Here is a 26979-nt window from a genome sequence, read left to right as displayed (position 1 = left end):
GGTGTGTCCAGGGGTCCGTATTTGCCCAATTATCAAATTTGTATTGCTTGTAGGAGTTATGAGATTGATCACTGTTCGTTATCTTCACCTTGCATTGAAATAAAATCAAAATCCTCACACAATATCCCACTACACCTGTACACATGTGTAAAAACATGCCTTCAATATAGCCCCATGTGAACTGAAAACACACAGCTTCAAAACATTTATATAACTGATGTAACCAGTGAAAGATAGACTTTTCCTCTAGCTGTCCACCCCCCCCCCCACCCCCCGATTGAATATAATATGTTGGATGAAGAAGTGAAATTAAGGAAGATTCAGCGATCTTATATATATAAATCCTATAGATGAAGAATACAAAAGACTTTTGTATGTTAAGTGTATGGCAAATACGTTCCCTGGAAACACCAGAGGTATAATCACTGAATGTCTGAACAAATACAAGTATCACTTGCTTCTACTTTTCTCCTTATTGTATGTGTATCTGTGGCAGATTTAAGGGGGGGGGGGTGCAGCTGGCACATGACACCCCCTCCCCCTGCCCCAACTGAAATTGTCAAGGTAAATATTGTTCACTTGTTTAGAAAAATCATAATGTAGACTAGTGATGAAATGATTGTTGTCAATGATCGATTGTCAGTCGTTTAGAGCTCTATGTTGCTACTAATCACACATTTTTGTTATACAAAATAATTAAAATAGATAAAAACTTGTTGAAATGACAAATTTTAAATGTCAATAGTTTGAAAAAATGTTAATTAAAAAATCTGTATAAATTAATTGTGGATATTAGGGAAATCATGTATAATAGACATACAGTAGAAGAAATACCAGCATAGGAGTTATTGCCCTTGGCAACATTTTTTTAATTAGAAAGAATTGATAATCTATGGAAAATATAAACTTTTTTCAAAATCAATTATTAGTTTACCAAAATTTTTATTTTATGCAGTGATTAAAATTCCTTCGAAAGATATATTTCTATCATGCACAAATTTTAAATTGATAAAGATTTTTGCAAATACCTATGACATCACACGAGGATCGATTAACCTTAACTTCTTGAAAACTACCAGACCAATTTTTTTCGAATTTGGTATGAAGACATTGGGACAAGGGGTACGTAAATTGTAAATTTCAGATCTCCAGCTCTCCTGGGACCTTAGGGAGCAGGGCAAAAACTGCCCAAAATTGACAACTTTTCAAAATTCTTCTCAAGAACCGCACACGTGTAAGAAAAACTAATTCATTAATGCATGGTGATGGAGAGCAGGAAGGTTTCTACCAAAATTGTAAATTTCATGATCCCGGGTTAGAGGTTCTGACCCCAGGGCATGGCCAAACTTGTTATATAGTGTTTATGTGTAAAACAATTAAATAACACTTTAATAACATCTTCTTTATTGCTGTTGATACTAAATTGAAACTAAATGGATAAAGCAGGTAGTCGTTTACCAATATTGTAAATTTGATCCCCAGAGTAAGGGTTCTGACCCCAGGGTGAGGCCAAACTTAGTATATAGTATTCACATGTAAGTTTGTTGATACATATGCACTGTATAAAGTCTAAATGTGTTCATAGGAATAGCAGAAAAGGGTGTACAAAAAATGGTACATTTCACAACCCAGGGTTAGGCAAATTCAACTTAATTAGTAGATTATCATTCAGGGTCAGCAAAAAGTATTGGACGGATGGACGGATTTTATTTTTTATTTTTATTTTATGAGAAAAATATTGAAGACAAACGTTTTTTGGTTTTTTTTTCAACAGATGCGTATCATTTAATGCCAGTGGATATCAATCTATGCTCTTTGACAGACGAATTCCAGGTTAAGCTTTAATTTGAAACAGAAATATACCCAACTTCTTCAAGATTTACGCCTGTAAGAACGCGAGAAATTAGGAAAACCATATTCTTCAATTTTCTTCCCGTGGCTTTTTACGTTCCTCTACCGGAAATGTAAACAAAAAGTGTAAAGTCCAGAGTTGGAGATGAAAATATTCCGGAAATCGCAAGTTTCGCAAAATAACAAAAATTCGGCTCGGGCCAATTTTGGAAGGGCGGGCGGGGATGATAATCTATCAATTAACTTGAATTAGCCTTATGACTTAAGGATGAGTCTAAATTAGTCATATGTTTTGATGTTTTAATGTTAATACACCTATTATTTAAAGCCTTTCATCAGTGTATGCACCTAAAAACAAATAATCCGGAAATCATTTAAATTTTGTTCAGATTTTCTTTTATATGTACATCAGGGTTTGACATTTACTTTTTTGAGCACTAGACCAGTCGGGCTACTTCAAATGATTTTTACTAGACCTGATCTTACATCCACTAGCCCTGACCAACTTTCCAGAAAAAAAAACCCCATTGATTGTTTCTCCATATTTAGATACTTAATTAAAATGACAAACGTTAAGTTTCAACTAAGACGTATTTGATTGTCTCAAAAAAATCTTTAGTCTCGTCATTCAATTTGATGTTTTTATTTTCAAACGCATTTTCTGTTTCTTTAAATTCTACCCGGCACAGACATTTTTTAGTCAATTTATTAGAATAAAATGCCCTCAACCGCTTTTTTTTTTGAAATTTTTATTTCATAAACCCTGCTTTGTTTCTTCCCAACCTTTTCGTTTTTTTCTGAATCTCTCAGGACATCTTTCCTTGAGGACGAAAAGTCGTATTTGAATATAGAAACATTTCCGCACACGTGTCAACACTGAAAAATGGCTGTTTACGATGTAATTTATTAATTTTATAGACCCTTTCGTATCTTCAATTAAGATAAACTTTCCTTTTTTTTCAAATGAAAATAAATTCAGTTTATATCTATTTATCCTCAATATAAGTTTATACACATTAACATCGAGTAAATTTCGTAAAACATCACTTCCGACAGCGACTATTAATAGAACTAAAAATAGAAATTGTCATCACGTAGTTCAATGTTGCTTGTTAACTCTTCACAGTGATTTTTTTTTAGTAAAGAATAAAATATCTTATTGTTTATAGTAAAGTTTCTTGTTTATTTTGTCAACACGACCAGTCGGACTGGTAAATCGACAATTTACCCGACTGGAACTATCATCTAGTAGACTCGGTCGGTCGGGCGTGCCTTAATGTCAAACCCTGTACATGTATGTCAAACCGGATCAAAGGTTTTAGCAAACAAACAAAATGGTGAGAGAATTAACGGTTATAATAACAACGACATTCAACAGTCAGATAAAGGAGTCGGACTCTGATAACTTTCAGACATTGTGATTATAAATAAATTCCATTAGGAACAAAGAAAAATTCAAATGTTGTTTCCATATGTTTAATGATTCTGCTATCAATGATCAATCTATTGTTCCCGCTAAGGTCCACAAATACCTGTTAATGTCTAAAAAGCATATCAAAATATACTATGACTAACTTGGCATATCAAACCGTAATGATCTAAACAAATCAAACACTTGTCTGAATTTTATAAATGCAGAAGATAATAAATATGAGACACCGGAACGAATAAAAAGGTTTTATATAAGTATTCATTCATTCAATAATTTAATAGTAAAATAATCATGACATGGAATTTGTTGTTTTTTGTGAACCCACTGAATATTTAAAGCTTAAAACTAAAACTTGTAAAAGTATCGTTTATGATGCAATAGGTAATAATAAGTTTAGGCAATAAATCTTTGACATTTAGACGTTGACGGAGGTGTCGTCGCATATCTCAGCATTTAAAAGTTAGGATCGCAGGTTTTTCAGATGAAATGTGAATATTCATGTAAGAATGGACTTTAAAATCAGAGGTCCCATGTCATGTCTGACATTGGCACTTAAAAGCTTCTTCACTACTATTGCCCTGAGTCTAAATTTGTGGGACTTCTGCCACTGGTGAAGTCTCAATATGAGTGTAAAGTTATTGATGGGACGTAAAACGCACACTGTTTATTATTCTCATGTAAAATGGTAAAAATAACGAAGAGTGGTCATAATTCTCTATATTATCTCACACAAAATGTATCGGAAGAATTCTCTATCATCTCTACACAAACTGTATCGAAATAATTCCTATATTATCTCTCTACAAAATGTATCAGAATAATTCTCTATATTATCTCTACACAAACTGTATCGGAAGAATTTTCTATATTATCTCTACACAAAATCTATCGAAAAAAGTCTCTATATTATCTCTACACAAAATATATCAGGAGAATTATCTATATTATCTCTACACAAAATGTATCAGAAGAATTCTCTATATCATTTCTATACAAAATGTATCAGATGAACTCTCTATAGCTTAACTTGTTTTCCTTTAGGTGAGAAGACTTGGATGAATTGACACCACAGAGAAGGAAGAACGGAAGCCATTGTTATATGGTGGTACAATGCATCAGCTGTTCTATCACTTAATTCATACATATCGAAATTTCAGATAAGATATTACCTCACCAGAATTCATAACTAAAGCAATATGTTCTCTGACATTCAGTTTTATTACTGATAACCCAATGTTACTGTAAATTGATTCATTTTCCCCCAAAGGTGTACAAATGTTAAATTCTTCATTGCTTTTTTAGCTCACCTGAGTCGATGGCGAGCTTTTCTGATCAAAATGTGTCCCTTGTCCATCGTCGTTATTGACGTTCTCCTCGTCGTAAACTTTCCTCATTTTCATATTCTTTTCCAGAACCACTGGGCAAATTTCAACCAAACTTGGCACAGAGGACCTTTGGGTAAAGGGGATTTAAATTTTTAAAATGAAGGGCCGTGCCCATTCAAAATTGCAAACATATGATGAGGTAATTTTAAAATCTTCTCAAGAACCACTGGGCCTGAAGAAATAAAATTCACATGAAAGCCTATTGACATATTAAAATTTGTTAAATGTGTGCCTCCCCCACCCTCCCCAGGGATAGCATGGTGGACAAAACAGGATAAAAAAATACATGCAAATGTACAGATTGACATCAAAGGTTTCTGATATAGTGCAGATTGAAGTTTGTTAAAATCATGGCCTCGGGGGGTAGGGTGGGGCCACAATATGGAAACAACGATTTACATGGGGAATTAATGGGCAAATCTTCTCAAGAACCACTGAGCAAAAAAGTTTCCAAAACATTTCTCTTAGTGATGTAACCAGTGAAAAATAGACTTTTCTTCTATTCTTCTAGCCCCCCCCCCCCCCCACCCCTGCAGGGGATCAAAGTTTTGCATACAAATATACACTGGATCAGAAAAGTTTATATTTACATGTAAGCTTTCTGACATATCACTGATTCAAAATCTCCCAAGGGCTAGGGTGGGTTTAGGTAGGAGCCACAATAGGGATTCAAGTTTTACATTCGAATATGTAGGGGAAATCATTCTGAGAATTTCACTTTTTAATTGGCATGAATAGTAGGTTTATGTCTTTTTGATGCGGCATAAACCTATAGCATTTGGCATACACCTGACCAAAACTCCTTGCAGGGAATGCACCACATTTCTCTCCCCTCAAAATTCAACCATACTCTTCTGTTCAGTCAGTGTGGCTTGAATTCATGTTTTCTTTTTCATATAGCTTGCGTTTTTCTTGTTCTGATTTGTTTGTTTGTTTGACACCATTTGGTTTAATACCGGGCTGTGTGCCTTCAAAATATTTTAACTGCAGAACCATTTACACGTCATGTGTTGACCTTCACCTCAAATTATATTTCAGGGCCGTAAATGAACCTTCGATTTGAAGGAGGCAGGAAATTAGGCGGGGGTCTGGGGGCCGCCCAGGCCCCCAGATGTTGAGCACATTTTGTGCACACTGAACACGTTTCGTGCAAAATCCTTGATTCTAGGGCCTTCTAAGATGTTACTTGACTAACTCATTCTAAAAGAAAGATTTGGAATGCTTTTTAAGGGAGGTATCATGTTCTTAGTTATTGGAAACAACATAAATTCTAATGAACTTTAAATTTCAAATTTTTTTCGCTCAAAAGTTGGAGGAGGCAGCTGCCTCCTCCGCCTCCATATAATTTACGGCCCTGTATTTGCTAAGTCAGACGTATATTATTTTCTTTTAACGTTCTTGCAATATTTGAATATTTGCGAAATAAAGAATAAAGGACAACTCTTGTTATATTGTTAGGGAAAATTTCAATTTAAAAATCGATCCCAATAAAATTCATCTCTGCAGATAAAAAAAAAGCATCGACATTTAAAGACATACGAATCGTACGCTGAACAATTTGTCTAGAACACGTCATAATCTTCAAACCACTTACAGACTTAAGTCGTATATTTTAAAATCAATGGGGGCACAATCCAGGTCCCAAAATAGATTTTGACAATTGTAAGGGAAAATATTTATTTTAAGTGCATTATCACACACGTAACATAATTATTTCTTTGTTTTTTGGAATTTGGCATAGCCAATTCGGGATATCTTATTTGCACATGACATAGTACAACCTCATTTGGCATAGCCGCGGTCTATCGGTTAAATTCTGAGACTGGAAAATCTTTAAATATGGGTTAAGGTGACTCGGGTGAGCAATGTGGCTCATGGGCCTCTTGTTTTAAATATCCTACAGTTGCCATATCACTGCATAGATGAATTCAATACTTTAGTTTTTCCACAGGTGATAGCAGTTAGATTTATCAGCATCACAAGATAACAGCTAGATATACCAGCATCACAAGGAGAGAAGAATGGAAAACATGTGGTGGTAACAATAGTAACATTGATAGATATGGACTGCTATTGTTTAGAATAGGTTTATCCTCAAATCAAACTAAAATCTCAGCTGAAGTTTGTTTTTTTAATCAAGAGTTTTAGGTCATCTTAGTCTTTCAGGTGACCTAATACCTTTGGTCATCGTCCGTAGTCGTGTGTCGTCCGTTACCAAATTTACATTTTAACTTCTTGAAAACTACACTGCTAAATGTTATCATTTTTGGTGTGGAACATCTTTAGGATCAAAGGAAAATAAATAATTGACTGTAAAATATATGACCTTGCTACTACTGGGGCCTTGTGGATGCATGGGGCCAAATACTCTTTATGAGACTATAGATGAAAAATCATCTTCTCTACTTCCACAAATGTGGGAGAAAAACTAAATGCATAATTATGATATCAATAAAGCCTGAAATGTGTGGAGAAAACCATTGCAGTTGATGAAATCTTCAAAAATCTTCCTCTTTACTCCTAGAAACGAAAGAGTCAAACTATTTAGCATGATTATGATATATACATGTTATAAGCAATATGAGTCCTTTACCATAACTGTGAGATGATAACCTTTGGGATCTGGAAATCGTCTATCAAAATACCTTAGTGTTCTTTACTTTTAAACAGAAACCGTCAAATGGTTGATATGAGTTAAAACTTGTGTAATGCGATAACACTTACTGAAAAATAAAACTTGTTGAAAACGCAATTTTTTTAAAAAGATCCTTATTCCTGAACTTCAATAGGGCAAACTGCTTGCATAATAACTTTTAGTCATATCAATGTATCTATACCTATAGCAAGCAACTAGCCCTAATCACCGTTATCGAACTATTAGCTATAGATATGTAATTACTCATAACGAGCAACTAGCTATAATTAACTAAAGAAAACAACTAGCCATTGTAATTACCTAAAACAAACAACTCACCGTCATTACCTATAACGAGCAACTAGCCATTATAATTACCTATAGCGAGCAACTAGCCATTATAATTACCTATAACGAACAACTAGTCATTATAATTACCTACAGCGAGCAACTAGCCATCATTATCTATAACGAACAACTCGTCATCATTACCTATAGCGAGTAACTAGCCATCTTTACCTATAACGAGCAACTAGCCATTATAATTACCTATAACAAGCGACAAGCCACAATTACATATAGCGAGCAACTAGCCATCATTACCTATAACGAACAACTAGTCATCATTACCTATAGCGAGTAACTAGCCCTCTTTACATATAGCGAGGAACTAGCCATCATTACCTATAACGAGCTACTAGCCATTATAATTACCTATAACAAGCGACAAGCCACAATTACATATAGCGAGACACTAGCCGTCATTACTTAGAGGAAGCAACTAGCCATAATTACCTATAACAAGCAACTAGCCATATTTACCTATAGCGAGCAACAAACCGTTAATTACCAATAGTGAGTAACAAGACATAATTACATATAGCGAGCAACTAGCCATCATTACCTATAGTAAGCAATCAGCTATCAATACCTTTAGCGAGCCATTTGCAATCATTACTTACAGCAAACAATTAACCATAATTACCCCTAACAAGTAGCTATCCACCATTACCTGTAGTGAGCAATAAACCATAATTATATATATCAAGCAATTACACATCATTACCTAAAGCGAGCAAATAGCCATAATTACATATAACATGCAGCTAGCCATTATAGTTACCTATAGCGAACAACTAGCCATAACTACTAATAGTGCGCAACTAGCTTTGATTACCTATAAAGAGCAATTAGCGATCATTACTTACAGAATTCTTAGAAATATTCTCCTCTGCACCCGAGCAAATAGAAAACAAATAGAAGTTGTTAGTGTATAGCACCTGTAAACAAAGTTAGATAAGAATCGCCATGTCTGTCTACATGTCCATCTTCTGTCCTTCCCCAGTGCTTCCCAAGGTCTTCTTGTACTTACTGGACATTTGGTCCAGTAATGTTTGAGATATTACTGGACCAAATCACATTTTACCAGACCAAAATTTTATATGTAAATTAATCCCCTATTGTGGCCCCATCTTACCCTTGGAGCCATAATTTTGACAAACTTGAATTTACACTATATCATCAGGAAGCTTAACATTTCATGTAATTTGGCCCAGTGGTTCTTGAGAAGATTTTAATATGTTCCCTATATATTCCCATGTAAATCTTTGATCGCCTATTATCGCCTTATCCTACGCCGGGGGCCATGATTTTAACAAAATGTGAGAAAGCTTTCATGTAGATTTAAAATGTCTGGCCCAAAATGGCATCGGCGATGTTCTTTATTAGCCCAAGCATTTCACTTCAGATTCATCAGGGGAGTAAACTTATCTAACCCGTGTTCAACACAAGTGTTGTGAAATACACGTGGGTTTTTTTTTAAACTCGAGCAATTCGCGCAACTCAAATGCAAATTGTTCAATCAAACATGCCTGTGTCGTTCAAGTACTTCTTAATCAGAGTACAGTTTAAACGCTTTAGGTACAAGTTATTTATTACCTAATTCAAACGCTTCAAAGAAATCTGTATTTTCACGGGATATTGCTCACTCGTATCATCACCCACTCGGGGGAATTGAAGATGATTGCAAGTTTGACATCTCTTTGCAATGACTAAAGAACAGGATAAATATTGGGACATGCTGTTAAAATTGAAAATTTATCTAATCATGTATTTCATTGAGAAAAAAGTATCGGACACTTGGTCTGGCCAATAGGTGATATTGATCGGACCAACACAAAAATTACAAGACATTTGCCATTATCTGACGGACCTTCAGAATCGCTGCTTCCCTATTAATCTGCATCAGGGAGACAACTTGTAATAATAACATTTAATGATCAGTCAACATATTTGAAAATTGCAGTCATTGAACCAGCAATATACAATACTTGCAACAAACTTTTAAGGATTTCGTGTGCGATACTCAGGTGACCGTTTCTGTCCATCGGTCAGTAACCTGAATGTTGAACTTTAATGGATTGATATATCAGTAGTTATAGCCTTTTCTAAGAAACTGTTTCAATAAGATGAATGAGAATTTATCGCCACGTTGATATTGTGATTTCTTGATTTTTTTTACAGGTTTATACTGGACTTTAATGAGGTCCTGCAGAATTGAGAAAAGGAAGTCGACGTCAAAGTGGTAATGTTCCTATCACACATAAAGTGGTAATGTTCCTATCACACATAAAGTGGTAATGTTCCTATCACACAAAAAGTGGTAATGTTCCTATCACACATAAAGTGGTAATGTTCCTATCACACATGAAGTGGTAATGTTCCTATCACACATAAAGTGGTAATGTTCCTATCACACGTACATAGAGTTTTATCCTGGGATTCTGGTCTGTCTGTCTGCAACTTTAATCTTGATCTGATCTTCTGAATTTTACAAGATATAAATTTTATACTTGAAAAACTAAAAAGTCAATGTGATTTAACTGATTAAGTTCAAGGCCATTTTTCAAAATCAGAGTCAAATTTGCTAATAACATACGTGGTTGTACAAGGGTAGTCTTAGTGCATTGTTTACTCAGTTCCATTGCTCTAAGCTGACGAGTCACTTTAAGATATAATTTTCATTTCTGAAGTTAAACGAAGGTATGAATTGCGATATTTCATATCAGCATACTTCATGAAGCATTATACAGTGTTTTATGAATGGTATATGCTGACGTGAATTGTTGCAGTTCATGCCCTCATGTATTATTAAAAATGAAAGTTATTTTAGCTCATCTGAGCTGATGGCTCATTGATCTTTTTTGATCACGTTTTGTCTGGTATTTGTCTATCTGCGTGCTGCCTGTCCATCCAGCCCTAAAATTTTAATATTTTTTACTTCTTTGGAATCACTAAGCCAATTTTATTTAAACTTGTCATAAAGCATCCTTGGAAGAAGGGAATTTACATTGAGGACCATCTCCATTTCAAAGGGGAGATAATTAACAAAAGGTAAAGATAGGTTAGGGTCATTAAAAAAAATTCCCTTCTAGAACCACTGGGCCATAAGAGTTTTAATTTGCATGAAATCTTCATAACGTAGTGTAAATTCAAGTTTATTCAAATCAAAGGGGATAAGAATAGGACCACAATAGGGATCATAGTTTTACATAAGAATGTATAGGAAGGAAGGGAACACTCTTTAATAACCTTGTTTTCAAGATCCACTTGGCCAGAAAAGTAGAAATTTACATGAAGGCTTTACGAAATAAAGCGGATTTTATTTTGTTTAAACCATGGTGGTAGGGTGTGGCCACACTAGGTGATCAAAGTTTTACATGCAAATATATCGGGGACATCTTTTTACAAGTCTCCTTAAAAAGAACAGCGTCATGATTAGTAATACTGATATGCAAGCATCCTTAGGAATGTTAGGTAGTGCAGATTCTAGTACATATGTTTAAATTGTGACCCCTGAGGATAGGTTGGGGCCAGGTGAGGAGATCAAAGTTTGACAACAGGATTTATAGCGAAAAATCAAAGGAAGGGAAGGGAAACATCTTTAAAAGTCTTCTTCTCAAGAACCATTTGGCCAAAAAAAAAATTAAAATTCACAAGAAGGCTTCCTTGCATGAAGTAAAATTTGATCAAATCAAGGTTGTTGAGGGTAGACTTGGGTCACAACAGGGAATCAGAGTTTTATATGGGGATATATACAGGATAAATCTTCAGAAATATTCTCAAGAACCACTGGGTTAGGCTTGTTTTAAGGGGTATTGTGGGGCTTCACTGGATTAGTCATGTTTTAAGGGGTATTGTGGGGCTACACTAGATTACTTTTGTTTTAAGGGGTAATGTGGGGCTACACTAGGTTAGTGATGTTTTAAAGGGTATTGCAGGGCTACACTGGATAAGTCATGTTTTATGGGGTATTATCGGGTTACACTTTGTTAGTCATGTTTTAAGGGGTATTGCGGGCCTACACTGAATTAGTCATGTTTTAGGGGGTATTGTGGAGCAACACTGAGTAAGTCATATTTTAAGGGGTATTGTGGTGCTACACTGGGTTAGTAATGTTCTAAGAGGTATCGTGGGGCTACACTGGGTTAGTCCCGTTTTAAGGGGTATTGTGGGGCTACACTGGGTTACCTTTGTTTTAAGGGGTAATCTGGGGCTACACTGGGTTAGTCATGTTTTAAAGGGTATTGCAGGGCTACACAGGATAAGTCATGTTTTATGGGGTATTATCGGGCTACACTTTGTTAGCCGTGTTTTAAGGGGTATTGTGGGGCTACTCTGAATTAGTCATGTTTTAAGGGGTATTGCGGGCCTACACTGAATTAGTCATGTTTTAGGGGGAATTGTGGAGCTAAACTGGGTAAGTCATGCTTTAAGGGGTATTCTGGTGCTACATTGGATTAGTCATGTTTTAAGGGGTATTGTGGGGGTACACTGGGTTAGTCATGTTTAAGGGGAATTGTGGGGCTATACTGGGTTAGTCATGTTTTAAGGGGTATGGTGGGGCTACACTGGGTTACCTTTGTTTTAAGGGGTATTGTAGGTCTACACTGGGTTAGTCATGTTTTAAAGGGTATAGTGAGGCTACACCAGTTTAGTCATGTTTTAAGGGATATTGCAGGGCTACTCTGGATAAGTCATGTTTTATGGGGTATTATGGGTCTACACTGGGTTACCCTTGTTTTAAGGGGTATTGTGGGAGTACACTGAATTAGTCATGTTTTAATGGGGTATTGTGGGGCTAAATTGGATTAATCATGTTTTAAGGGGTATTGTAGGGGTATACTGGGTTAGTCATGTTTATGGGATATTGATGGGCTACACTGGGTTAGTCTTGTTTTAAGGGGTATTGTGGGGCTACACTGGATTAGTCATGTTCTAAGGGGTATTGTGGGAGTACACTGGGTTAGTCATGTTTAAGGGGTATTGTTGGGCTACACTGGGTTGCTCATGTTTTAAGGGATATTGATGGGCTACACTGGGTTAGTCTTGTTTTAAGGGGTATTGTGGGGCTACACTGAGTTACCTTTGTTTTAAGGGGTAATGTGGGGCTACACTGGGTTAGTCATCTTTTAAAGGGTATTGCAGGGCTACACTGGATAAGTCATGTTTTATGGGGTATTATCGGGCTACATTTTGTTAGCCATGTTTTAAGGGGTATTCTGGGGCTACTCTGAATTAGTCCTGTTTTAAGGGGTATTGCGGTGCTACACTGGATTAGTCATGTTTTAAAGGGTATTGTGGGAGTACACTGGGTTAGTCATGTTTAAGGGGTATTGCGGGCCTACACTGGGTGCTCATGATTTAAGGGATATTTTGGGGATACACTGGGTTAGCCATGTTTTAAGGGATATTGTGGGGCTACACTGGGTTAGTCATGTTTTAAGGGGTATTGTTGGGCTTCACCAGATAAGTCATGTTTTAAGGGGTATTGTGGTGCTACACTGGATTAGTCATGTTTTAAGGGGTATTGTGGGGGTACACTGGGTTACTCATGTTTAAGGGGTATAGTGGACTACACTGTGTTGGTCATGTTTAAAGGAATATTTTTTGGATACACTGGGTTATCCATGTTTTAAGGTATATTGTTGGGCTACACTAGGTTAGTCATGTTTTAAGGGGTATTGTTGGGCTACACTGGGTTAATCATGTTTTAAGAAATATTGCTGTGCTACACTGGATAAGTTATGTTTTAAGGGGTATTGTGGGAGTACACTGGGTTAGTCATGTTTAAGGGGTATTGTGGGGCTACACTGGGTTGCTCATGTTTTAAGGGATATTTTGGGGATACACTGGGTTAGCCATATTTTAAGGGATATTGATGGGCTACACTGGGTTTGTCATTTTTTAAGGGGTATTGTTGGACTTCAGCAGGTAAGTCATGTTTTAAGGGGTATTGTGGGGGTACACTGGGTTACTCATGTTTAAGGGGTATTGTGGGGTTACACTGGGTTAATAATGTTTTAAGGAATATTGTGGGGCTACACTGGGTTAGTCATGTTTTAAGGGGTATTGTGAGGCTACACTGGGTTAGTCATGTTTTAAGGGGTATAGTGAGGCTACACCAGATTAGTCATGTTTAAGGGATATTGTGGGCCTAGACTGGATTAGTCATGTTTTAAGGGGTATTGTGAGGGTACAATTGGTTAATCACGTTTAAGGGATATTGTGAGGCTACACTGGGTTAGTCATATTTTAAGGGATATTGTGGGGATACACTGGGTTAGCCATGTTTTAAGGGGTATTGTAGGGTACACTGGATTAGTCATGTTTTAAGGGGTATTGTGGGGCTACACTGGATTAGTAATGTTTTAAGGGGTATTGTGGGGCTACACTGGATTAGTCATGGTTTAAGGGGTATTGTGGGGCTACACTGGATTCGTCATGTTTTAAGGGGTATTGTGGGGCTACACTGGATTAGTCATGTTTTAAGGGGTATTGTGGGGCTTCACTGGGTTAGTCATGTTTTAAGGGGTATTGTGGGGATACACTGGATTAGTCATGTTTTAAGGGGTATCGTGGGGCTACACTGGATTAGTCATGATTTAAGGGGTATTGTGGGACTACACTGATCAGTCATGTTTTAAGGGGTATTGTGGGGCTTCACTGGATTAGTCACTTTTTAACGGGTATTGTGGGACTACACTGATCAGTCATGTTTTAAGGGGTATTGTAAGGCTACACTGAATTAATCATGTTTTAAGGGGTATTTTGGGGCTACAATTAAAGGTTGAAGTAATGCATGCGGATATAAAGGGAGAATATATAAAAGTGTTATTCTGAAGAAAAACAGCGCCATGATTAGTCATATTGATTTTCAAACAGAAGGGTAATGATTAGTCATGTTAATATGCAATTATTTACACGCAGTTCAAATTCAATTTTGTTCAAGTCAGGGGCCCTAATGGTAGGGTGGGACCACGATAGGAGATAAACGTTTTATATGAGAATATGCAGACACTTAATTTAAAGGAATTTTTTCAAGAGGAGCAGGGCCACATTAAATATATCTAAATGCAAATGCTCCCAAGTTGTGTTGATTCAATGTTCCCATTTCCCTGTGTGGGGGAGGGGGGGCATTGTTTTTTTGTCCTGGATATAGGTCTCTGCATAATTCTAATTTAACTTTTGAATAGTGAGATATAAGACCCTCATTTTTGATATGTACATTCTTTGTGACAAGACCTTCTTATGTCAGAGTTTGTTTGTGACTTTGACCTTAGAGATTGGTATCCTTTTCAGAAAACTCAATGTTTCCTGACGTTTTTCAGAAAGAAATCGTGTTTGTTTTCTATATACATGTAGATATCCATTTGCAAGACCTTAGAGAAAAACTTATTGTTAAGAAAACCTAACGTACTCAATATTTCCTAATATCAGTTAAGATAGAGCTTTCTTATTTTCTACATACTTGTAGATATCGTATGGAAAGACGTTTCATTTCAAAGAATGATATCTGACTTTGTGACCTTGACTTTCTCCATAATAACAAGGTCATATTATCACATTATTTTTGTATTGGTATCGAGGCATCCCCATGTTGTGTGAATTCAAGTTGGTTTTGTCTTGAACCTTCTGGCTAAGTTTGGGTCGACTATATGATAAAAAAGGCTTAGAAAAAAAATCATAACCGCTTAACAACAGCAGGGTCAGGGTGACTCAGGTGAGCGATGTGTGTCATGGTGCCTCTTGTTTATGCAGAAAAGGGGTCGATTAAAATTATTCAGTAAATTATGTAGATCTATATAAATGTATTAATTACATGATGGGGATGTTTATATCCAAAATGATGTAACTCTTGGAATATGTATTATGTAAAAATAAATGTAAATTCAACGATTGCTACTTTCCAGTTTCTCTAGCTTTATACTGTGTGTTTAATTTCAGATTGTATTCCTAAAGACCCCGACCCTCCACATCATGGACACACTAGGACTCAGTACTCAGCTAAAAGTACGACAATGTTCCCAATGTCAGAGGGATACTGAATTTTACTGTAACACATGTAAACGTGATCTGTGTTTACAGTGTAAAAAGGAACATGTTACAGAAAATAACACCAAATATCACAATGTAGTGTTCTATATAACTCGTCATACTGAGAGGAGTTTTACCACACAGTGTAAACTACGACAGTGTTCTCAATGTCAGGGGGACACTGAGTTCTACTGTAACACATGTAAACGTGATCTGTGTTTACAGTGTAAAGAGAAACATGCCATTGATCTAGATACCATATACCATGATGTTGTGATTTACCGTGAGAAGTTTAACTACATCTCCAGACAAGAGATATGTGTCAGACATCCAAAGAGAAAATACAGAATGTTCTGTGATCAGTGTAACTATTCCGTGTGTAAGCGCTGTACAGACCACAGAACACACGCGCTGGTGGATCTTAGAACAGCCTATCAAACAAAGCGACAACAACACAGAGAAATCATTGAAAACATCAGAAGTGAGACTCTCTATAACTGTCGTGTTCTCCTGGCAGGAATCCAAACTGATATCCAAACTTGTCCCCCACAAATCTGTCACCGTCAATCACAGATGTCAACAAAAGCCCAGAGACTGAAGGATCTGATTGACACCGTGGTATGTGATGTTAAAACAAGATACCGAGGTTTATTGATTGATAGAATACATCAACAGAAGAGAAAAATGAACAGACAACTTGTTCACCTACAGAACTATGAAGACAGATATGAACAATCAGCAAACAGAGCGGTACAATTCCTCTTGTTTATAAAGACCAGTCGTGTCCCCCAGATAAAGGACAGTCCTAGTCAGTTATTGAGTGTCATCACAGAAATCCAAATGACAACAGGAAAACGACAAGTAGGAATAGACGAGTGTGTGAAATTGATGTCCACACCTGTATTACACACGTCTGTCTGTGTGACAGATGTTATTTATGTGTCACACATATCTCGTGTGATGTCAGACCGGGTCTGGGTCTCTGGTTATGACAATCTCATCTTGACAGACACAACAGGAGACACTATACACCGTGTGACAGATATAATAACATGGTATGGAGTACACACAGTGAACAGTTCTGGAGAACTGATTTATATAGACAGTGACTATAACATCAACAAACTGTCTACACACAATAAAACAGTCACCAGACTGATACAGAGTACATCACCATGGTCACCAGAGTGTGTGTGCTGCTCCCCGTCCACTGGAGATCTGATGGTCGGGATGTATAACACTGATACAGAGACAGGCAAGGTAACCCGGTACAACAGTAGTGGTCAACACATCCTGACCATACAACACCACAACACAGGTCACACGCTGTATAGTCGTCCTTATTATATTACAGAGAACAATAACGGTGATATCATTGTGTCTGACTGGATTAAATATAAGCGTGGTGCTGTAGTGGTGACAGAGCGTGGGGGGAGACATCGATTCTCCTACACAGGACCTCCATCAGGATCATCATTACGACCACGTGGAATCTGTACAGACGCGCTGTCACACATCCTGGTGTGTGATTTTAACACCCACACAGTACAGATGATTGACAAGGACGGTCACTTCCTGTCTCTGTTACTGACACGACAACACGGGATAAACACACCACGCAGCCTGAACTATGATGATAAAACTCACCTTCTCTGGGTCGGATCATACATCACCAACACAGTGTCTGTATATAGATATCTACAGAGGAGGTACTCTCTGACTGGTAAGTACTAGTAGTACTGTAGTTTATTGTACTATATCAGTCAATATAAAAACACATGTTAATTACAGTGTGGGATATGATTAGATGCATTGTTTAGTTTTAATTACAGTGTGGGTTATAATTAGAGGTAGTGTTTAGTTTTAATTACAGTGTGGGTTATAAATAGAGGTAGTGTTTAGTTTTAATTACTGTGTGGGTTATAAATAGAGGTAGTGTTTAGTTTTAATTACAGTGTGGGTTATAATTAGATGCTTTGTTTAGTTTTAATTACAGTGTGGGTTATAAATAGAGGTAGTGTTTAGTTTTGTAATTACAGTGTGGATTATAAATACAGGTAGTGTTTAGTTTTAATTAAAGTGTGAGTTTTAATTAGAGGTGGTGTTTAGTTTTAATTACAATGTGGGTTATAAATAAACGTACTGTTTATTTTAATTACAGTGTGGGTTATAATTAGAGGTAGTGTTTAGTTTTGTAATTACAGTGTGAGTTATAATTAGAGGTAGTGTTTAGTTTTAATTACAGTGTGGATTATAATTAGAGGTAGTGTTTAGTTTTAATTACAGTGTGGGTTATAAATAGAGGTAGTGTTTAGTTTTAATTACAGTGTGGGTTATAAATACAGGTAGTGTTTAGTTTTTATTCCATCGTGGGTTATAATTAGAGGTAGTGTTTAGTTTTAATTACAGTGTGGGTTATAAATAAAGGTAGTGTTGAGTTTTAATTACAGTGTGGGCTATAATTAGAGGTAGTGTTTAGTTTTGTAATTACAGTGTGAGTTATAATTAGAGGTAGTGTTTAGTTTTAATTACAGTGTGGGTTATAATTAGAGGTAGTGTTTAGTTTTAATTACAGTGTGAGTTATTATTAGAGGTAGTGTTTAGTTTTGTAATTATAGTATGGGTTATTAATAGAGGTAGTGTTTAGTTTTAATTCCATCGTGGGTTATAATTAGAGGTAGTGTTTAGTTTTAATTAAAGTGTGGGTTATAATTAGAGGTAGTGTTTAGTTTTAATTCCATCGTGGGTTATAATTAGAGGTAGTGTTAAGTTTTAATTACAGTGTGGGTTATAAATGGAGGTAGTGTTTAGTTTTGTGATTATAGTGTGGGTTATAAATATAAGTAGTGTTTAGTTTTAATTACAGTGTGGGTTATAAATACAGGTAGTGTTTAGTTTTTATTCCATCGTGGGTTATAATTAGAGGTAGTGTTTAGTTTTAATTACAGTGTGGGTTATAAATAAAGGTAGTGTTGAGTTTTAATTACAGTGTGGGCTATAATTAGAGGTAGTGTTTAGTTTTGTAATTACAGTGTGAGTTATAATTAGAGGTAGTGTTTAGTTTTAATTACAGTGTGGGTTATAATTAGAGGTAGTGTTTAGTTTAAATTCCATCGTGGGTTATAATTAGAGGTAGTGTTTAGTTTTAATTACAGTGTGAGTTATTATTAGAGGTAGTGTTTAGTTTTGTAATTATAGTATGGGTTATTAATAGAGGTAGTGTTTAGTTTTAATTCCATCGTGGGTTATAATTAGAGGTAGTGTTTAGTTTTAATTAAAGTGTGGGTTATAATTAGAGGTAGTGTTTAGTTTTAATTCCATCGTGGGTTATAATTAGAGGTAGTGTTAAGTTTTAATTACAGTGTGGGTTATAAATGGAGGTAGTGTTTAGTTTTGTAATTATAGTGTGGGTTATAAATATAAGTAGTGTTTAGTTTTAATTACAGTGTGGGTTATAAATACAGGTAGTGTTTAGTTTTTATTCCATCGTGGGTTATAATTAGAGGTAGTGTTTAGTTTTAATTACAGTGTGGGTTATAAATAAAGGTAGTGTTGAGTTTTAATTACAGTGTGGGCTATAATTAGAGGTAGTGTTTAGTTTTGTAATTACAGTGTGAGTTATAATTAGAGGTAGTGTTTAGTTTTAATTACAGTGTGGGTTATAATTAGAGGTAGTGTTTAGTTTAAATTCCATCGTGGGTTATAATTAGAGGTAGTGTTTAGTTTTAATTAAAGTGTGGGTTATAATTAGAGGTAGTGTTTAGTTTAAATTCCATCGTGGGTTATAATTAGAGGTAGTGTTTAGTTTTAATTACAGTGTGAGTTATTATTAGAGGTAGTGTTTAGTTTTGTAATTATAGTGTGGGTTATAAATATCAGTAGTGTTTAGTTTTAATTACAGTGTGGGCTGTAACATGTGTAATTAGATGTAGTGATTAATATTAATTACTGTGTTGGTTATAAATTTATAGAGGTAGTGTTTAGTTTTAATTACAGTGTGGGTTATAAATAGTGGTAGTGTTTAGTTTTAATTACAGTGTGGGTTATAATTAGATGCTTTGTTTAGTTTTAATTACAGTGTGGGTTATAAATAGAGGTGGTGTTTAGTTTTGTAATTACAGTGTGGATTATAAATAGAGGTAGTGTTTAGTTTTAATTACAGTGTGGATTATAATTAGAGGTAGTGTTTAGTTTTAATTACAGTGTGGGTTATAAATAGAGGCAGTGTTTAGTTTTAATTACAGTGTGGGTTAAAAATAGAGGTAGTGTTTAGTTTTAATTCCATCGTGGGTTATAATTAGAGGTAGTGTTTAGTTTTAATTACAGTGTGGGTTATAAATAAAGGTAGTGTTTAGTTTTAATTCCATCGTGGGTTATAATTAGAGGTAGTGTTTAGTTTTAATTACAGTGTGAGTTATTATTAGAGGTAGTGTTTAGTTTTGTAATTATAGTGTGGGTTATAAATAGAGGTAGTGTTTAGTTTTAATTACAGTGTGTGTTATAATTAGAGGTAGTGTTTAGCTTTAATTACAGTGTGGGTTATCATTAGAGGTAGTATTTAGTTTTAATTAAAGTATGGGTTATCATTAGAGGTAGTGTTTAGTTTTAATTACAGTGTGGGTTATAATTAGAGGTAGTGTTTAGTTTTAATTACAGTGTGGGTTATAAATAAAGGTAGTGTTTAGTTTTAATTACAGTGTGGGTTATAAATAGAGGTAGTGTTTAGTTTTAATTCCATCGTGGGTTATAATTAGAGGTAGTGTTTAGTTTTAATTACAGTGTGAGTTATTATTAGAGGTAGTGTTTAGTTTTGTAATTATAGTGTGGGTTATAAATATAAGTAGTGTTTAGTTTTAATTACAGTGTGGGCTGTAACATGTGTAATTAGATGTAGTGATTAATATTAATTACTGTGTGGGTTATAAATTTATAGAGGTAATGTTTAGTTTTAATTACAGATTGTGCTATAATTAGAGGTAGTGTTTAGTTTTAATTATAGTTTGGGTTTTAATTAGAGGTAGTGTTTAGTTTTAATTACAGTGCGGGTTATAAATAAAAGTAGTGTTTAGTTTTAATTACAGTGTGGACTGTAATTAGACGTAGTGATTAATATTAATTACTGTGTGGGTTATAAATTTATAGAGGTAGTGTTTAGTTTTGTAATTACAGTGTGGGCTATAATTAGAGGTAGTGTTTAGTTTTAATTACAGTGTGTGTTATTATTAGAAGTAGTGATTAATTTTAATTACAGTGCCGGATATAAATAGTGGTAATTAATGTTCAGTTTTAATTACAATGTGTTATAATTATAGGTTGTGCTTAATTTTAATTAAAGAGTGGGTTATAATTAAATTTAGTGTTTAGTTTTATTTACAGTGGGGGTTACAATCAGAGTTACTTTTAATCATGCTCCCAGAAAAATTTCAGGATCATTGTTTAGAATTCTTTGTTTTCTTCAGCTAAATTTATGAATTTAAGAATGATATAAATCATTATTTTTCACAGCTGTCAAGAATGTAAATATCAGAAATATCAGTGATATCAACACAGCTCTGGCTTGTGACATTTTGTATATTTCTGTAAAATATTGCGTGTTTCCGTAAAATGTTGTGTATTTCTGTAAAATGTTGTGTATTTCCGTGAAATGTCATTAATTTCTGCAGCAGGTGTGGACAAAATCTACATTGTGTACTGTTTGACATTTAACATGTACATAACACCCAGTCTTGTTGAATAGGTCTCATGATTTTAGGGGTTCTATAGCTTACATATCTGATTAATGAGTAAATTCACAGATTTTGATGAATGCCCCCCCCCCCCCCCTCCTCCAAAAACACTGTGATTGTTGTCAAATACTAATGATAGAGTGTTCCTACGGGTTATTTCAAAATGAAAGTGTTAATGTGACTTTAAATGTAGATTTATCAAAGATTTGTGCCACTTACATTAGAAATTGTGTAATCAAGTATGGTACTTGAAACAAGATTTCTTATTGATATCTTGATTTTGCCCCTTATATATATATATACAAGGTTCAAAATTAAGGTTCAAAATTATTTCTGCAGTGCAGTGCTAATTTTAACTATATGATTCATTGAATAATACAATTTTTAGCGGGTGCACAGTATTATCGGTATACCGGTGTACCAGGACTTTTTCTGGTGTCGGTATGTACTGTGGTACAGGAGGCAAAATATCCCTATATATTCAAATCTGATAGCTATAAACAAAAATATAAAATTGAATTAAAATAAAAAAATATATATAAAACAAAAAATTATTAAAGAAATTTGTGTACGCAGTGACTCATTTTATTAGGTCATCTGAGTTAAGTCAGATGACTTTTTGCAAATGGTTGTCGTCCGCCGTCATGCGTCGTCCGTCATTCGTTAACGATTGAACATTTTTAACTTCTTGATAACTACCAGTCCCATTCTTTTTTAAATTTGGTATGAAGCAGCTTTGGGACAAGGGGGACATAAATTGTAAATCTTAGGACTCCAGCACCCCTGGAGCCTTGGGGTAGGGCAAAAACTATCCAAAGTTGACCAATTTTCAAAAATCTTCTTCTTAAGAACTGCACATGTCTACAAAAAACTAAATGCATGGAAATGTAGAGCAGGAAGGTTTCTATCAAAGTTGTAAATTTCATGATTCCCAGGGTAGGCCAGCGGTTCTGACCGCATGGTGGGGCCAAACTTACTATATAGTGTTTATGTGCAAAACACTTAAATAACATCTTCTTTAGTGCTATTGATACTAAATTAAAACTAATTGGATATCTAGAAAGAACAAGTAGTCCTTTTCTAATATTATACACCCGTCTTAAGACGGGACGTATTATGGTATGGCGTTCATGTCCGTCCGTCTGTTAGCTTTTTCGTGTCCAACCCGTAACTTAAATACTACAAGGCCTAGAATCATCAAACTTTGTCTGTAGATACATCTTGGGTAGAAGGTGTGTTGCACATTAAAACCAGGTCATTGACTTTTCATTAAGAAGATATCCGTCTGTCCGTCCGTCTGTTAGCTTTTTCGTATCCGACCCGTAACTTAAATACTACAAGGCCTAGAATCATCAAACTTTGTCTGTAGATATATCTTGGGTAGAAGGTGTGTCGCACATTAAAACCAGGTCACTGTGACTTTTCATTAAGAAGATATGGCCATATATGGCAAAAACTTGTCCGGCTCATAACTTGAAAACTATTAGACCTAGAATCACCAAAATTGGTCAACTAATGCATCTTAGGTAGAAGGTGTGTCGCATCCTACTTTAAGGTCACTGTGACATTTAATTAAGGTGATATAAAAAATGTTTTAATGGGTACAATCTATACTGTTAACAATATGTGACGGGTGTATCATGTGCCGTGACGGTGCACTTTATTGTAAATTTGATGATCCAGGGGTAGGGGTTTTTGTATCAGGGTGGGGCCAATATTGTCAGGTATTAAATGTGTGAACAATAGACATTTTTAACTTCTTCTTGATAACTATAATTCCAATTTTTTCCCCTCAAAATTTGGTATGAAGCATCTTTGAAAAAAGTGAGACATAAATTGTAAATTTCAGGATTTCTGGACTCCTGGGGCCTTGGGGGCACGACAAAAACTGCCCAAAATTGACCCATTTTCAAAATTCTTTTTCTAGAATGGCACATGTTTAAGTAAAACTAAATGCACTAAGATGTAAAGCAGGAAGGCATCTACCAAAATTGTCAATTTCATGATCCCCAGGGTAGGGGTTTTGACCCCAGGGTGGGTCTAATCTTAGTATTATAGTGTTTATTTGTATGTAAGTTTGCTGATACTGTATAAAACTGTATAAAATCTGCATACCAAGGAATAGCAGAAAAAAGATGAACAAAAAACGGTGAATTTCACAACCCAGGGTTTTTATTCTAGGATGGGTCCAAATTAGTCATAATTATATTTTAATGGTTTAATCTTAATACACCTATTATATTATATGAAGCATTTCATCAGTGTATGCACTGATGAGGGCATCGAAGTTGTAAGAACACATCTTGCTTTATACTTTTGCTGAATGTTAAAATTTAGCTTAGATATTCAGAGTAGGAATTTTTTTTCTAGATTTCATGTAGCCTTTGGGAGTATATAGTGATTATTTTTCACGGGGGGGGGGGGTATCGTTTTTGTCCTTTCTGTCATTCTGTCTGAAACTTTAACCTTGCTAATAACTTTTGAATAATAAGTGATAGAACTTTGATATTTCACATGAGTATTCCTTGTGACAAGACCTTTCCGTGGGTACCAACATTTTTGACCCCTTGACCTTGGAGTTTGACCTACTTTTTGAAAACTTAAACCTTGCTAACAACTTTTAAACAATAAGAGATAGAGCTTTGATATTTCACATGAGTATTCCTTGTGACAAGACCTTTCCGTGGTTACCAACATTTTTGACCCTGTGGCCTTGACCTTGGAGTTTAAGCTACTTTTTGAAAACTTTAACTTTGCAAATAACTTTTGAACAGTATGTGATAGAGATTTGATATTTTACATGAGTATTCCTTTTGACAAGACCTTTCCGTGGGTACAAACATTTTTGACCCTGTGACGTTGACAATGGAGTTTGACCTACTTTTTGAAAACTTTAACCTTGCTAATAACTTTTAAACAGTAAGAGATAGTTCTTTGATATTTCACATGAGTATTCCTTGTTACAAGACCTTTCCGTTGGTATTGAACCTTTTGACCTTGACATTTGACCTACTTTAAAAAAATTTCATTGGTCATAACTTCTAAATGGTATATATTAGAGCAAACTGGCTTCATTTCTAATAGGTATATAGGAGAAAATACTCGACTAATATATGATATTATGCAGTATACTGAAGAAGAAGAAATCCCAGGTCTTTTACTACTTATTGACTTTGAGAAAGCCTTTGATACCCTCTCATGGAATTTTATACAAAAGACCTTAACTTATTTTAAGTTTGGACCTGATATTCATGAATGGGTGAAATTATTCTATCATAACATCATATCTACTATTAACCAAGGTGGCAATCTCTCGGCATCTTTCAACATTCAAAGAGGATGTAGACAAGGTGATCCTTTATCACCTTATATTTTTCTTCTTTGTGCAGAAATTTTAGCTATACAAATAAGAGAAAATAAAAGTATTAAAGGTATAACTATAAATAACAATGAAAAGAAAATTTCACAACTAGCCGATGATACATGAATTATACTTGATGGTAGCAAGGAATCTCTTCTAGAAACAATAAAAGTATTGCGACACTTCTCTGAAATGTCAGGACTAAAAGTTAATTTTTCAAAAACCAATACAGTATGGATTAGATAAAAAAATATAGTCAGGATACCCTTTCTAAAGACTTTCATCTGAATTGGGGGACTTGTAAGTTTACTCTACTTGGAATTAATTTTGATTTAGAATTACAGAACATGTCAAAACTAAATTATCAGCCAAAGCTAAGCAGAATAAAATCAATCTTAAATCAATGGGAGAAAAGACATTTGACACCAAAAGGAAAAATTACTGTTATCAAAACTCTGGTCTTGCCTCTATTAAATCATATTTTTATGGCAATTCCAAATCCTGATGACAGCTATTGTAAAGAATTAGATAAACTATTCTTTTCTTTCTTGTGGAACCATTCTCAACATAGAATTAAAAAAGAGGTAACCATAAAGCAATATGAGGATGGTGGGTTAAAAATGACCAATGTAAAGGCTTTTATAGCCTCTTTAAAATTGTTTTGGATGAGACAACTCCTTTTTTCAGATAGGGGTTTACATAATTTTATACCAAATTTAGATCTTAATAAAGTTACTACATGTGGAATAGAATACATAAAAAACATTAAGACATCTCTGAAAAACAAATTTTGGGTTGATGTATTTGATTCTTGGATTGAGCTACAGCTTAAACAAAATCCATTTACAGTAACAGTTGATACTCCAATATTTTACAATTCTAACTTTCTTGTGGGTGGGAAAGCATTTCTTAATAAATCCATGTTTCTCAATAATATTAAATACCTTAATGACCTTATTGATGAAGTGGGTTTGTTCCTGACTTATGAATCTTTCTGTAACATTTATCCAAAAGTAAAAATCAATTTTTTAGAATATATGAGTGTCATAAATGCTATTAAAGCATGGATGAAAAAAGTCAAGTTTGATAAAAAATTAATTAAATTAACAAACCCTCTGATTATGTCGAATATATACACTCTTCTCTGATGCAAAAAAATCAAGACAATTTTATACTCTTCTCAATCAAAACTGCACAGAACCTACTGGTAAAAGAAAGTGGAATGAAATATTTGAATTAAATGACACAGAATGGAAAATGATCTTCAGACTGCCCTTTAAAGTTACAAGTAATTGTAAACTGCAGTGGTTTCAATACAGAATTCTGAACAAAATTTTAGCTTCAAACTCATACTTATTCAAAATCAAAATTAGAGATAATAAGAATTGTACATTCTGTCAGATAGAAGAAGAAACAATTGAACATTTATTTTGGGAATGTGATAGTGTTCAGCATTTCTTAAGAGAATTTGAAGTTTGTTTTGAACATAAGACCAATCTTCAAATATCAATAACAAAAAATAATTTTATTTTTGGAGTTTTGGATGAAAAGAAAACTATACAAAATAATCTTGTTCTTTGGCTGAAATATTATATCTATACTATGAGGTGTAAAGGGAAGACACTGAATGTAAATGTTGTGATATCGCTAATGAACACATTTTATGAAACTTAAAGACATATTGCATATAAAAATGGTGAAAAAGATTTGTTTCACACCTGCTGGAACCGCTGGAATCAATTATTTCATTGAGTGTTTGTTTGCTGTTGTTGTTTATTTATTTATTTATTTTTTGAAAATTATCTTTTTTATAAATTTCAATATATATGTACCCTTTTAAAATATATTAAATAATGACTGAACTTATCTCTCTCTCTCTCTCTCTCTCTCTCTCTCTCTCTCTCTCTCTCTCTCTCTCTCAGAAAATAATATATACATATACCTCTGATAGTTCTTATAAACATTCTGTACAAGTTTCTTTGCAGAATGTATGTATATATATACTGTGTGTATGTTTAAAAAAAATAAATATAAAAAAATATATATATATATATTAGAGCTTTCATATTGTACAGGAGCATTTCTTGTGACAAGATCTTTCTACTGGTACCAAGATATTTGTCCTTGTGACCTTGGTCATCTTTGGAATTGGCCATTATTGGGGCATTTGTGTTTCACAAACACATCTTGTTCATTTTGCCAACATCACCCTT

General features: G+C 34.7%; 1 protein-coding gene and 1 long non-coding RNA gene across 5 annotated transcripts in view; both read left to right on the top strand.

Annotated features, from left to right (window-relative positions):
- The window catches only part of LOC125666215 (uncharacterized), a 39287-nt gene extending 34522 nt beyond the window's left edge, over window positions 1-4765 (top strand). The window contains exon 6 of the long non-coding RNA XR_008799099.1: window positions 4325-4765. This is a non-coding gene — a long non-coding RNA (uncharacterized LOC125666215). The remainder of the gene's footprint in view (window positions 1-4324) is intronic.
- LOC125666209 (uncharacterized) overlaps window positions 1-26979 on the top strand; it is a 137313-nt gene that overhangs the window by 100410 nt on the left and 9924 nt on the right. Inside the window, exons 1-3 of one of the 4 annotated variants that reach the window (XM_056151596.1) lie at window positions 6278-6703; window positions 9827-9887; window positions 15590-17402. The exons of 1 other annotated variant lie outside the window; for it this stretch is intronic. In XM_056151596.1, coding sequence (XP_056007571.1) covers window positions 15623-17402 — 1780 coding nt within the window. In that variant the 5' untranslated portion in view covers window positions 6278-6703; window positions 9827-9887; window positions 15590-15622. Of the gene's footprint in view, window positions 1-6277; window positions 6707-9826; window positions 9914-15589; window positions 17403-26979 lie in introns of those variants that run through there. 2 more of the 4 variants (XM_056151594.1, XM_056151595.1) reach the window with 2 other exon arrangements.

Source organism: Ostrea edulis, chromosome 10, assembly GCF_947568905.1.
Source record: "Ostrea edulis chromosome 10, xbOstEdul1.1, whole genome shotgun sequence".
NCBI lineage: Eukaryota > Metazoa > Mollusca > Bivalvia > Ostreida > Ostreidae > Ostrea > Ostrea edulis.
Note: the sequence above shows the minus strand (reverse complement) of the source record. Positions and strands in the feature narration are given on the sequence as shown.